The sequence below is a fragment of the Ambystoma mexicanum genome, chromosome 7q (genome assembly GCF_040938575.1).
Source record: "Ambystoma mexicanum isolate Mex_15411 chromosome 7q, UKY_AmexF1_1, whole genome shotgun sequence".
NCBI lineage: Eukaryota > Metazoa > Chordata > Amphibia > Caudata > Ambystomatidae > Ambystoma > Ambystoma mexicanum.
Genome location: NC_090941.1, coordinates 1,124,743,923 through 1,124,758,095, shown reverse-complemented (window position 1 = coordinate 1,124,758,095; position 14,173 = coordinate 1,124,743,923). Strand labels below are relative to the sequence as shown.

Sequence of the window (14,173 nt, the reverse complement as noted above, 5' to 3'; positions counted from 1 at the left end):
CATCTTGGTATTCTAGGTATTCGGGAGGTAACTGGGGAGTCTCTGAAGAAATTGCTGCCAGTGCAACACCAGGTGGAGGGTGACAAGTAGAGACACATTTTGGAAACTGGACCGTTCTTGCTCGCCAATCGATCAAAGGATTGTGTTTCTCTAACCAAGGTATTCCTAGAATAATCTGAAACTGAGGGGCCTTGATCACATCGAACACGATCTTCTCACGGTGTCCATCTTGACTTACTAGCGTCACCTCTTGAGTGGTATGCGTTACTGGCCCGGAGGCTATCTCCGTACCATCCACCGTAGTAATGACGTCCTTTACAGCCTTGGGACAAAGAGTTAGATTCATCCTCAAAACCATTTCATGATCCACATAATTGCCGATGGCACCGCTGTCGACGTAAGCTTCAATTGCATGTAATCGATCCGGATTATCAGGGCTAATGAGGACCATAGGTATCACGAAATGCGAGGTCACGGAACTGGTTTTCACGCTCGGCAAGAGGACCTCTATTCTTGTCGGGCGAGGTTGTTTCCCTGCTCAGAGTTTGTAACTTTGGTAACTGCAGCTCCTACTGCCTTCTTGGCAGGTTTCACCGGACAGTCTCGAAGAAAGTGCCCTGAGTTTCCGCAATAGAGGCATAATTGCAACTGTTTTCTCCTTTCCCTCTCCTTTTGTGTTAGAGGACCTTTCAGACCCCCTATTTGCATGGGTTCCCCGGAGTCTACTCCTTTGGAAGGAGTTGGCGGTTTGGAAAATACTCGAGCATCAAACTTGGAACGATCGGCCTTCCTGTTCTGCAGTCTGTGATCTATTTGAACGACTAAGTCTATATAGTCCGAACAATCTTGTGGGGGATTCACTACTTGGGCTAACACATTTTTGAGCTCTCCACGTAGACCTCTAAAAAACAGCGTAATCCTTTTGTCCTCAGGCCATTGAGTTTCCACTATCAGTCTGTTGAAAGACGCAATATAAGCCAAAAGGTCTTGATTACCTTGTCGCAACGAAAGAAGCTCATTGTCCAAGGCCTGCCCCTGTGAATGTCTTTGGAACAGTTTTTCCATACTGAGCTGAAAAGCTTGAGAATCATGGAGGACCGGATCATCTTGATTTACTAGAGGGATCGACCAGTCTGCCGCATTGCCACTAAGGTACGAAAGCACGAAAGCTACTTTAGCTTGATCAGTTGGAAAGGCGGCTGGCCGGCATAAGAAATGCAACCGGCACTGATTGATAAATACTGCAAACCTCTTTGCGTCACCAGAAAATCGTTCGGGCGGAGCCAGAGGTACATTCCCAGGTAGGTTGATCTGCACTGGATTCATAGAGGATGTAGAAGGAAGATTTCCCCCAGATGCGGGTAACGGGGTCTGTCCGGCTTGTGACTGTAGCAATTGTCTAGCGAGATCATCTGTTCGCTCCTTGGAAATAATCAGTTCCCTTCTTAGAGCGTTCGTTTCCTGACGGGCTGCATGCACTTCTGCCCTTAGTTCCCCAAGTAACTGGGCTAGCTGGTCGGTATCCGAGGTTTCCATAGCGCCTGGACGGTATTTTTGTGGTAGGCTTTGCGTTCTGTAACGCTCACCTGATTCCCGTAGAGGCGCCAGTCTTGACTGGGCGTATACCGTATCTTCAAAGGTGATGTGTAACACACGGCTGGCTCTTTGGGCTGGACCTCTGTGCACTGTCTTTAGTAATGATGTTTCTTGTTTTGCAGGGTTCCGGCGATGGCGGATGACGGGCTGAAGTGAGTTGAAGATGGAGCCCGTGTGATGAATAGAAGCGCCTGGAAGCACGTAAGTAAGCGCTTGTTGCCTGCTTCACGATGCGCTCTAACTGTCTTTTTATTTTGCAGGTACAAGATCGGAGCGGCTGCAGGGTGCCGGAATACCCACTGGGTTAGATGTGGAAAGGAGTAATGGCACGTGAGTATTAAAGTTCCCCAATGTCTTTAAACGCACCTTGTTTTGTCTTTCAGATGCGGGATGCAGCGCCGAAGGCCTCCGGAGCGTGCAAAGAGTTGGTAAGCTTTTGTCTTTCAGATGCCGGAATGCAGTGTGAAGACCTCCGGAGCGCACGAAGAGTAGGTAAGCCTTTGTCTTTCAGATGCCGGAATGCAGCGCGAGGCGTTGGTGACAGCCGATGGACCAGGTAAGTGAAGAGCTGTCACTGAAGACCGTAATGCTAACCTGTTCTTTCTTGTCTTTATAGGTGTTGCTGAAGACTGGATTCAGGATGGTAAGCCTTTTTCCTTAGGCCCAGGATCAGATGCAGAAGACACGATGAGCGTTCTGCTGCAGAGGTTGCAGAATAACGCAAAGCAAGATTCATCCATCGGGTGTGGTTTAAATAGCCTCCTGTAGTGCTTAGGTGTCTCCTTCCACAGCCACGCCTAGGTAAGAAAAGAGTTCCTGCTTTCCAGAAGAGTTCCAGTGTTCTGAATCTAGGGAGTGGCTCCTGCCCCACCCAACAGGAAAAGTAGTTCCAAACAGAAGAGGATCAGAGGCTCAACTGGCAGGCAAGTAAGCAGCATGGTCTGCTGCAGGTAAGTCCACCCAAGCATTATGAGCCCGGCGCTTCCAGCGCTGGGACTGGGCATATTTATGAGCCTGGTGCCACTGGCGCCAGGACTGGGTCCAAAAGGTCCCAATTGGGACTGGTTGGCACTCGGAACCTGGGTTATGGATATGCTTCCAAGGGAGTTGGGAAAACCCTGACCTTTTGGAAGCAGAGATCATGACATTATAGTGCAGTTCTTTACTATTTCACAGATCTTGCCTGACACAGCCTGTCATTCAATGAGGAATGCCCCCTTTTGCTGGAGCACTACCTGAAGGTGAATGAACATAGCTGGGTCTCACTGGAACCAAATTATGTACAGTTGAAAGGATGGACAGGGCATCAGTGCGCAGACATTTTTAAATGCAGAACGCTTTCTTTTTCTATGGGAAATTCTGAGCTGGCAGCCTAGCAGCGCTGCCCTTGACTTATTTTCTATGGTGCAAATGAAGAAATGACTGGCAGCAATTCTCAAGGTCTTCAGTGTTTCTCTTGCCATATATGTGGCTGGTGAAACAGCACAGCCATCATTTTTGTAGCCACAAAATGCAGTTTTGATGCAGGGGAAGAGTGCTCAACAGAGCCAGTGCAGCCATTCTGCTGGTGACTGCTGAGATGTAGTTTGGTGAGGTAGGGGTTCTGCTGGGCTGGTAGATGTATCCCACAAGGATCGTACACTTACCATTGGCCTTTGCCCTTTTCCATCCACCCCTGGATCTCTGTCTCTGGATGATCTGGTCTCCCCAGGCCTGGGACGCAGTCGTTTCTCAGACCGATCTGCACCTCTTCAAGTGGATGTGAAATGACTAGGTGTCTCGATTGTATCTCATAGTAGACCACCTTTGCCTATGAGAGTGCACTCCCCATTGCAACATTTGTTTCACTCGTCGTCTGGGTGGCTGGGAGCGGCTCGACCGCCCACTATGGGTGAATGCCCATTGTCTAGTTTCGGCTGAATCACATGGTTGTGGACCACAAAATGGAGCTCTTTGGGTCTGCATTCATGAGGATTTCTTCACTTCTTCTGAAGCTGGCCTCTTGTTGTTTGGAGTTTTGAATGCACTTGTTTTATCTTTGCCCTTGGCTGTGAGCTTGGCCTTCACTTCGTGCAGCCTGAGCCTGCTTCTCTTGTTAGGTGTACTCTAGCTTAGCTAAGGCCTTCTATAATTTTCCTTAGACTTATAATGTGTTTTCTACATACTCGTGCTCTGCTATGTTTCCTATAGCTTACGTGGTCCTACCAGGGTCAATATATACTCCTGTAGTTTATTAAAGTTAATTGCCATAAGCATCTGCAAATTTGCTCAGGATCTCGTGTTGCCTTGCGTTTCAGCATTACTGCTTTCGGATAATGAGTAAAATAATAAAAGCGTTGACAGCATGTGTGTGTATCAATCCTCTATCTCCAGAACTGTCTAAGCATGTTCTTCGTGTATGCGAGTGAGTGATTGTGTAAGCTGGGCATAGCTGCAAGTGTTCTTCGTTGCTAATGCTGCTACGTCATGGTGTCACTAGTGGCGTCGGCTAAGTGTTTTCTTGGCATTTAATCAATGCAGTCCATTATAGTGTTCAGGCCCACGATCTCTGTCGGGTTCCCTGTATGTGGAACGATATGCACTGGATATGGATGGAATGGGTGTTTGAGTGGATACCTCTCTGCATAAGTGTCAGTCCGTGGTGCAGTTGGGGATCATCCGAAAAATGATGAGTGACTTCGAGCGTTCTTGACTCTTTGGCCCATCATGTTCATGGGGGTGAGGAGGGGCAGTCCTGGGACCCTCTCTTCACTAGCTTGTCTCAAATCCCTCTATTGATCAGTCATGCCCCCAATCGAGTGACTCCATCAAGCACAAGCTGACAAGGTTCAGTCACATTCCCCACAGCCTACCAACTGCTTGACTATAACAAATGATTCCTACATGACTTATGGCTCTCCTGGACAACATCATCTTTTCATCAAGCAGATGTATCCTTGCAGGGGCAGTTAACCTTTACATCGACCCTCATGCAAAGCAACCCTGGTTTAGCTGGAGGACATGTCTCGTCTGTACGTCTCTCAATTGGGTAACGGTTGAACCCATGCCAAGGATCACATACTTAAATGCCATCTTCACACAGGATGTCACCATCACCAACAGTGAAATAACACATCTGCCTTGGTAAGATCAGTGAGGGCCTCCAGTGTGAAGACTGCCAAGCCCAACGATTGTCCTGAGACAATATATGGAGATACTCACTAGCTCTGTGCTGTGGCTTCACCCCCACACGTGTGATTTCTAGATGTTCTGTAACACATATTCACCTTTCACCATTAATACACATACATACAGATTAAGAGGCAGTGAGGAATGGTAAAGTGAGGATTTACAAGTCCAGAATAGACAGGGCAGAAATCTACAACAAGACCGGCGCCTATATGAGGATAACATGAATGTATTGCAAGAGACTGAAAGAATCCCATTGGTCAGAAAACATGCATACCTGCAGGGGAACAGGCGTTCTCTCAATATCGGTACATAATAGTGGAGGCACGAGTAGGGGAGTTGGTGTGACTTTATCCCAGAAGTTAGGAATTGGGGCACAATGATCAGTGGTGTTAAAAAGGAGTTCAAGAGATCCCAGAATTAAAAATGAAAACAGCCGATTGTCAAGAGGGAATTTAGGCACAGAAAAAGGCGCAACATACATTGAAGGTAAAAACAAAGATTTATTAACAACATCTTTTAATCCAGCATCGGGTAAAGCAAAAACGAAAATCTGGGGAATGGACTAGATTGAAACGCAACAGGAGTGTACTGGCTACAAGATCTGGGGAATGGGCTGGATTGAAACGCAGCAGCAGTGTGCTGGCTACAAGATCTGGGGAATGGACTGGATTGAAACGCAACAGTAGTGTGCTGGCTACAAGATCTGGGGAATGGACTGGATTGAAACGCAACAGCAGTGTGCTGGCTACAAGATCTGGGGAATGGGCTGGATTGAAACGCAACAGCAGTGTGCTGGCTACAAGATCTGGGCAATGGACTGGATTGAAACGCAACGGCAGTGTGCTGGCTACAGGATCTGGGGAATGGACTGGATTGAAACCCAACAGCAGTGTGCTGGCTATGGGGAATGGACTGGATTGAAATGCAACAGGATTGTGCTGGCTACAAGATCTGGGGAATGGACTGGATTGAAACGCAACAGCAGTGTGCTGGCTATAAGAACTGGGGAATGGACTGGATTGAAACGCAACAGCAGTGTGCTAGCTATAAGATCTGGGTATGGGCTGGATTGAAACACAACAGGAGTGTGCTGGCTATAAATCATGTATGATTTTAAAGGGGCGGAGCAAGGCTTTGGGACAGATTCCCAATATCGTAACAAATTTCTGGATTCAATTTATGCAAATACTTTCTTAACATTTCGGCTGAACATTCTGCCACTAAGGTAGTTTTGAGTATCCAGGCAAACGTAGGCAGGGAATTTTTTTTTTTTTAATTATTGTGATATAACCGCATTTGGGTCTTTTACACAATCCATTGCAATATATTAATACAAGTTCATACAATTTTCACATAATAAAAGAAGAAAAAAATATAATTAAAAAAAAGTAAAATAATTGAACAACAACAGTCAAGAATAGAATAAACATACAAACGCATCTCCTATCGACTACAACAATTATATTACCAGTATTTTTGTGGAATAATACCTGTATATTGCAGTACCCTTATTACATTTAGTGTCAATTTAGTTTCGTGGCCGGCAATCATTCTTTCCCAAAAGGCACTTGATGACAACCGGTCGAGTGACCCAACTGAATTACCCAGGTATTTAACCCTTGTATCACAGGTGCCTTTGCTGAATCTCAATAAATGCTCAAGCGTTTGTTTCCTTGGGTCTGAGTATTCCGTCCATTGACTCCTAGTCGCTTCTGTGAGTCCCCATTTAGTCAGTACTGCATCCGTCTTGATCAAATTCAGGCATACTCGCAAGAAATTCTGACTTCCCTTTGTATCTGGGAACTTCGTCAGATACCTAGGAACAAAACCCTGCTTTTTCCCATACTTAAAGAAGGATATGGGGATGGAGGAAGACCTCACCATATCTGATGTGGTAATCCAATCTCTTATTGTCAGGGCTTTCTTGACCTTCAATGGGTTTGTGATCAATGTGTGTTTATCTTGTTCACAATAGATCAGTACATTTTCTGCCACCTGTCTAAATTCTCTCAGAGTTAGTGAGGTATCTGAATTCAAGTTGTCTAGAAGATCTTCGTACAGTGTATTAGGCATTGGCACCAAAATTGACCTGTATAAGGAAATTAATTTCCACTCTGCTGAGATCTTAAGAGTTTTTAAACCTAATTCGTATCTGAGAGTAGCTGTCTGGAGGCCTCTAGGCAGACCTAATGCCTGCTTCCAGATGTAACTCTCAGGTTTTTGCCAATCTATTGACCATAGTAAAGGTTTTGCCTCGATTCCGTATAGTAGCACAGGAATAAGTTGTGGCACGTAAAACTTAATTATTGGCATGATTGAAAATTTACCATACAAGTTCAAGATCTTCCTCATTTGTGCTATTAGTTGTGTACATTTGGTCAACAGTTCTCCATACTGTGTCCCAACTGTAGGGACTGCATGCAAAGTGACGCCAAGGTACACAACTTCTTTTACCACAGGAATCAAACAACCACCTATTGACCAAGAATATCTTGCTCCTTTAATACCTTTACTTCCAAAGGCTAGCACCCTTGATTTCTCCGGGTTTACCACCAGATCATTTACTTTCATGTACGAATCAAGTGCATTCTGCAGTCTTTGCAGACCGACGGGAGTCTTATCTAGTAGAACAATGTCGTCGGCATACATGAGCCATTTCATTGCTAATGAGCCGACCTTAGTGCTGACCAATGCTGAAGAATCTATAAAATATCCAACGTCTCCAAGATAAAACTTGAAAGGAAATGGTGCCACCATACACCCTTGTCTTACTCCCCTATTTATACTTATGTAGTCTGACAGGTGTCCTGCTAGATTAAGTCTTACTCTAGCTGTATTTCCTTCGTGAAGGTTTACTAGAATGTTTATCAGTGTTTTTGGGGCTCCTTTCTGCTCCATTTTAAGCCAGAGCTTGTCCCGGTTCACCATGTCAAAAGCGCTCGACAGGTCGACAAACGCACCATAAAGTCTAACTACATTTTTAATATCTTTATGATTTATTGATCAAGTTTAAGACGTCCTCTCTATTGAAGTTCAACCCCCAATTTCCACCGCGGCCCACAAAAATCGGCACTCCCTGTGGTTTGTGGTATTTGTCACCAAAATGGGTCAACCAGCTCGATTCTGGTACATTATTCATTTGAGTTATATCTTGATCAATTTTGAGTGAGTTGTTAAGAGACAAAAAGTTACGTGATGAGTTGTTTTGCAAGGCACGTAGCATTTCTTCTCCATCATTTTGCCACAGCTCTTCTCTATGATGTCTGGACCAACTCCTATAGTTGTTTTTGATTTTTTTTATCTCTACTGTGAGGTCTAATTTACTTCTTGCCATCTTTCTTGCTAGTCTTAGTTGTCTACGCCTCTCACATTTTTTTGCCCATATTGCTTCATCAAAAGGATGTTTATAGGTTTGCTGATGACCCTTTTGAATGATCTTTGGGCAATCAATTTGCCATATGAAGTCATGGAAAGTAGGCGGCATACAGTTTTGGTTTAAGACTTCAGGGCAATCCCAACTACGGAGTCTGTCCAGACCATCATTTAGACGAGCGCCTTCTTTCTGATATTTAACCAGGCGATTTTTCTTGGCATTTACGACTACTCAATTGTCCCACACCTCTATTGTATCCCTACAGTTCCAACTTATTTGTGTTACCAATCGTTTATGGTCACTTGTACCCCCATCTTTAACGGAGAAATGTGTACATTTCCTGAACCAGTTTGTAGATAAGAAGACATAGTCCAATGTTGACTCTGTGTCACCCCTCCCCCAAGTGGTGGCGGGCGGAACGTCCCCTTCTACTGATCCATTTAGAAGTTTTAAATCCCATTCATCAAAGAAGTCTAGCCACTTTCTACCATTGATTGTTATTTCTTTCATTCTTCCCTTGCCACATCTATGTTTAGTTGTAATGCATTGTGAATGTAGGTCTCCTGCAACTACTATGTAGGCCCCAGGTTAGGTAATCCTAGTGTCACTAAGGACTATCGAGATCAATTCTAGAAATTCTAATCATTTTTCCCTGGCTGGGTTCCGATATAAATTGATAATTATTATCTCCTAAAATGATGCGTTACCAGGGAGAGTGACTGCTCTTACCACAATAATTCCTTCTTGTTTGTAAGGTATAACTGTTATTTCCTTAAATAAGACCCTTCTACAGGCAGTCAATAAACCCCCCATCAGTCTACCCTTGGCTTTAGTATATGCTGGTTGAATTGCCAAGTTGAAACCCTCAAGTTCTGGTGTATTAACTAGCCAGGTTTCTTGTAATAGAATCAAGTCAATCTCCCCGAATAACAAGGCTCTCATTTTGTTGTTTCTAAATTAACAAGAGCCTCCATCTGGTGATTTTTTAATTTTTGCTACTAAAGAGATGCCTGCACTACCCAGAGCTTCTGACAGACTTGCATGATTATTTCTGGTAGCATTGGCCAAGACAGTGATTGTGTCCCCCTTTTAGATTGGTCATCTTTCAGTTTTTGATGTCTGACTTGTACAGAAGAAACTATTCCCTGGGCAACTATGTTTTCCTCGGCTTCTTCAACTTCTGTGCCATGAGGTGGCAATTTGTCATGCACTTCACGACCTAAACCACGCAACTTTTCTGTCACATTTAGAAAAGCCGTAACAGCCATTTTAGAAACAAATCTGACTTCAGCTAAACTTGTGCAACCCGATTCTGGAAACCAAACATATTCAATATCTTTTGTTGAGAATAGATATAATTCAGGACATTTTTTTACTAATGACAGGATCGCTCCCCAATTCAAGGGTTTACCAGACTGTCTGTTTTCTTCATTAGTAAACCAAAGTCTCGGGGCTGCATAAGGTGTTGGATCTTCTTGGGAGTTCATAGTATTCTCAGTCATAATTTCTAAAGATTGCGTTATTACTGATAGAGTCCCACTCCCTTTGTTTCCAATTCCTACGCAATTGCCTTGTTTCTTAGTCTCCAATATGGGTAAGGGATCTTTACTCTCGCCCTGTAAGTAATCTGTCTGAGATTTCGGTGTTTCAGCTGGATTTCCGGCTTTTGTTCTTGTCATGTTAAATTTTGGAGCAATCCGCAAACCAGTCTCTCTCTGTAATAGAGCTTTAGGAAAAATGTTCTGTTTAGGTAAAAATATTGGTGCAAGTTTTAACAGCTTACCTGTTGTCTTTGATCTAACGACATCCTGCTGCTGTGGGATTTTGTCTGTATTTACAGATTTTACTTCTGTCTGAGTACCCATTGATGTTTTGCTTGTTTCTACTTCTTTTACTTTTTCTAGAACAATATTAGCAGGACTTTTTTTCAATAGTTGTTTTTTTCCTTTTTTGGTCCTGTTCCGCCCTGGACTTCATGCAATGGGGAATCTACTCCCAGGTTCTGATCATTCTTTTCCAGTTCGCTAGAGTTTTCTAATTTTTGTCCCTGGACCGAGATCCCCTTTGCAAAGCTATTTACATTTAATCTCCTTGTTTTGGAACCCTTCATATTTTTTGTTTTCTTGTCCTGTCGACACCTGGGCTTAGAGGATATGTGATTTGATTTTTGATTTTTCCACCTTTCCCTTCTCCGTCTCTTTTATGATTGCTGTGAGCTCCTCTTCCATGGAGTTTCATTTGCAGTTACTTCTTGTGTTGGTATCTCAATTATTTCGTCTTGGGTTTCTGGAGACTGTTCAAATGATAGGTCTGCAACCTGTGCCAGGTGCCAGAATTCTTTCATCACAGACTCTGATAGAGGAGTATCATCAACAGGTATATTCAATCCTGACGGAATGTCATCTTTTTTATTTTCTGTTTCCTGCTGTTTTAAAGGATTTGTTGTTTGTCTAGAATTGATTTTTAATAGCAAATCCTTAATCTTGGAGTCTTCCATTAGCAAAGAAGTTAGTTGTTGCTTAATTTCACTTAGATCTTCACTTTGTTTAGAAAATCCGTCTTCCATCCTTGTCAATGTAGGCAATACTGAGCAGTTTATCATGTTGCTTTGTCCTACCACTGTGAATTCAAATTGTTCAATGTCATTTGTCATTTCCATCAGAATTCCTGTGTGTGTATTCACATCCCTTTAAGAAGTTCAAAAACTTTCACCAATGAATTCAAAACATAATTCAATGCTGGTAGGGTTGGATCTCCTTCCTTAGGAACTTGATTCTTGCCTCCAAGGGCTACCATAGGTCTATGGGCTAGGTGATCTAATTTTAATTCATCAAATGCGGCTGACTCTCTTCGAGAAGCTTCTCTTGAGTTCAATCTCTCTCCTTGATATAATGGATTTTGAGTTAAGCTCAAATGGTGCTTAGGAGACGTTAAATGACCTATTTCTGAGATTGGTAATTCTAGTTGTCTATTCTCAGCTGTTGAATCGGGATCCTGATTTGAGAGCCTCAAAGAGTTTGAATTAAGAGCGCTCAAGCTGTTATGTATACGTTTCTGGAAATAATGATCAATGGTCCTTTTTATGTTTGTCGATGTTAAAGTAAAATCTTTTGATAAAGTAGATGGAGTGTTTTTTACTATGTCTCTCAACATTTCTTCTGCTGGTATCTTATCCACTTGAGGTTCTTCATGGATTTGAACCTCCACTAAGTTGGTATCATTTATCAAGGTAATGGGAATATGTAGACCAGAATTGTTCACTTCAGCCTGCAAAGATTTTTCCATATACGAGCCTTCCCATTGTGGAGCTCTTAAATCATCAGCAAAGGGGCCACTCCTCAGATTGTAGCGAGAGGACATTTCTGAAATTTGCAGGGCTCTTTATAAGAGCTCAATACCAATTATTGTTGTTCGTTTTATATAGAATTAATAATTTAATTTGTTGTTTAAATGAATTTGCACACTTTATCTTAAAACATAAGGTGATTTAAAAAGGGATCAAATGAGTACAATCTCCAACAGTCTCCCTTTTTCTGACCTTTGTTTCTTCTTCCTTTTGCCTGCAGCTGAGTTATATTATTTTTGCAGTGGATTCTATAAAGAAACCCACAATGGCCGCTGCATTGCGTTTATTATGGTGAATGCAATCTGATTGTGAAGGCAGTTCTTTTGCGAATCTATCGCAATGCAAGGAGCCCATAAAAAACTGTCACTCTGTGGAGCTCTGCACCAGTATTACCACCTATATTACCCAATCGGTGGGATGAAAGAGACCCAGTCTCCACAGTCTCCCACAGGGCGCCAAGCGCCGGGCAGCACACAACACACAGAGCACAGCACACAACCCCCTCAGATTAAGTGCTAGTAGTTTGTTATACAGTTTGATCAGCGGGTGTGCAGATCAATGGATCAACTTCCAACTACCGTCCACCCCTGCTGACATGCTCCCTTGCAGCACTTATTCCTCTGAGTTCCTAGTTCTAAGAACTTACTCGGGTTCGCTCGGCTCGGCTTCTGCAGGCTTTGCAGAACTTGTAAAGCTTACTGCCTGGCACTGCTTGGCTCACTGCATAAGTCTCGTGGGACGCCTCACATGCGTCTGGTGGGGTCTCCGAAGTGATCAACTCTCCAGGCTCCCCAGGCTTAGCCCGTCTTTAGCCCCCAGCCTGTAGCCCAGGAGCCGCGACGAGCCGCACATGTCCAAACTGTTCGCGAACGCTCGTGGCAGAGTCTTCTCTCTCCAGACTTCCTGTTGGAAGAAAGGACCTTGCGCACATCACGTCACGTCACGTTACTTTGCTGTCAAGCCGCACTGGAAACTAAAGCAAACTGAAACCAGCCGCTTCCGACAGCCTGCTATGATGAGGCTATGATGAGGGAATTATGTACTTGGAGATATTGTGAATCACCCTGTCAGTCGGAAATGCTTTTACATATCTTGGTAGGACGCCCTAAACTCTCTGAGGTGACAGATTACTGCCTGGGTAACATTCAGAGTCAATTCCCTTCATCTAACAATGTTGAAATGTGGCCGCTGTTGATCAGTGGGCATGTGATAAGTACCACAATTGCAGTGGTGCACTTTTTAAAAAGAACAGGTCTCATAGATTAGTTGAATTTTAGTTGGATTTTAAACTTTTGATTTTGGGCTAAGGAAAATACTGATCCCAGCCCATAAAATAAATTCTTTAAAAACAAAAAGCGCTGGTGTAGAAATATGAGTGAATGGAACTACTTTGCCTTCTGCCCTCGCCCAGTTGGACGGTGAGATTCAAGAATTGCAATAAAGGGTAGGAGGAGTGTGTGTCAATTGATATTTTTGAACTGTAGGTATTGCTTATCTGTTTGAAGATTGTATTATGATACCTTTCATGATGATTTATTTGGCACGTGGTGAAGTATAGTGATGATGTAATATGTTTCTTTTATAAGATAGGTAAAGGTTTGATACTCAAGCCAACCACCAAATAAAACATTTTTAAAAGAATGTCTCGGAACTAAACCCACAATGTATTGGCTTCCCCCTCAAGGGTTCGACACATTCAATGCTTTCGGTTGGTCCTTTACAGTCTGGAAAATGTCCCAATCCCTTTCAATCTCAGGGCAACACCGCGCTGCCAGCAGGCATTGCTGGGACTGCACCACTAGCAGCAGAAGCTATCAGAGTTATGTCGCAATATCCAGGCTCAACCCTAGAGGTTTTCCTCTCCCTTCTTTGATGGTTCATGCATGAATTGCTCATGAATTGGTTCTCGGTCCTAGGTTTAAAGTGTTCTTTCAACCTCCATATATTTAAGACCACAAGGGCCTGAACTGAGGTCCAAAGTCCTGCAGCTGGATGAAGGGTTTGATTTTGCGACGGGTGGGCACTTGGAAGCAGGCTTTTTTGGCCTTTCTTGTCTATATGTTTCTGCAAGCACAGTCTGGTTTTGCTGGGCAAGTCCAAGGATTTTGCTGAATCTCAAACAGCGGATCAAGTCCTTCTCGGAGTGTGTCATTGAGTGTCTGGGCGACACACATCAGATTGTTCATTGATATTGATAATGATATTTTATTTCTATTGCGATCGTACACAGGCAAGGGAGTGGAAAAGGGGATAACAAAAACAACGCTCCTACTAGGCCCAGTGACATTGAGGCACGCAAGTGCATGGGAGATGGGGTGGGGAATAGTTCATGGAAGGGGGGAGAAGTGGAGAGTGTGGAGCAAAGGATATAGGGAATAAATAAATAAATAAATAATAAAAGCAACAAACAGTGGTGGTGCAGCCAGCAATTGGCTTGTGCTGGGTTTGAGGCAGCAGACAGGGTAGGTCTGATAAATGCAGGAAGAAAAAGGGGTGGGGGCTGTATGGTTACAGATACATGCCCCAGTGCAAGGGGTGGCCTGAAGGCAGTGCGGGAGGGTGGCAGGGTGAGCAGGTACCTCAGCCGGGAGGACAGAGGGTTGGCCAGGTGCACAGTGCCAAGAGAGAACAGATCAGCAGGGGAGAGGGAGAGCGAAGGCAGACACAAAGAGGAAGGTCTTGAGGTG

At 43.8% G+C, this 14,173-nt stretch overlaps 1 protein-coding gene across 1 annotated transcript in view; it reads left to right on the top strand.

Annotated features, from left to right (window-relative positions):
• Nucleotides 1-5,477: 5,477 nt before the first annotated feature.
• Nucleotides 5,478-14,173, top strand: part of LOC138528214 (extracellular calcium-sensing receptor-like) — a 111,884-nt gene continuing 103,188 nt past the window's right edge. The window contains exon 1 of the mRNA XM_069639670.1: nt 5,478-5,824. Coding sequence (XP_069495771.1) covers nt 5,478-5,824 — 347 coding nt within the window. The remainder of the gene's footprint in view (nt 5,825-14,173) is intronic.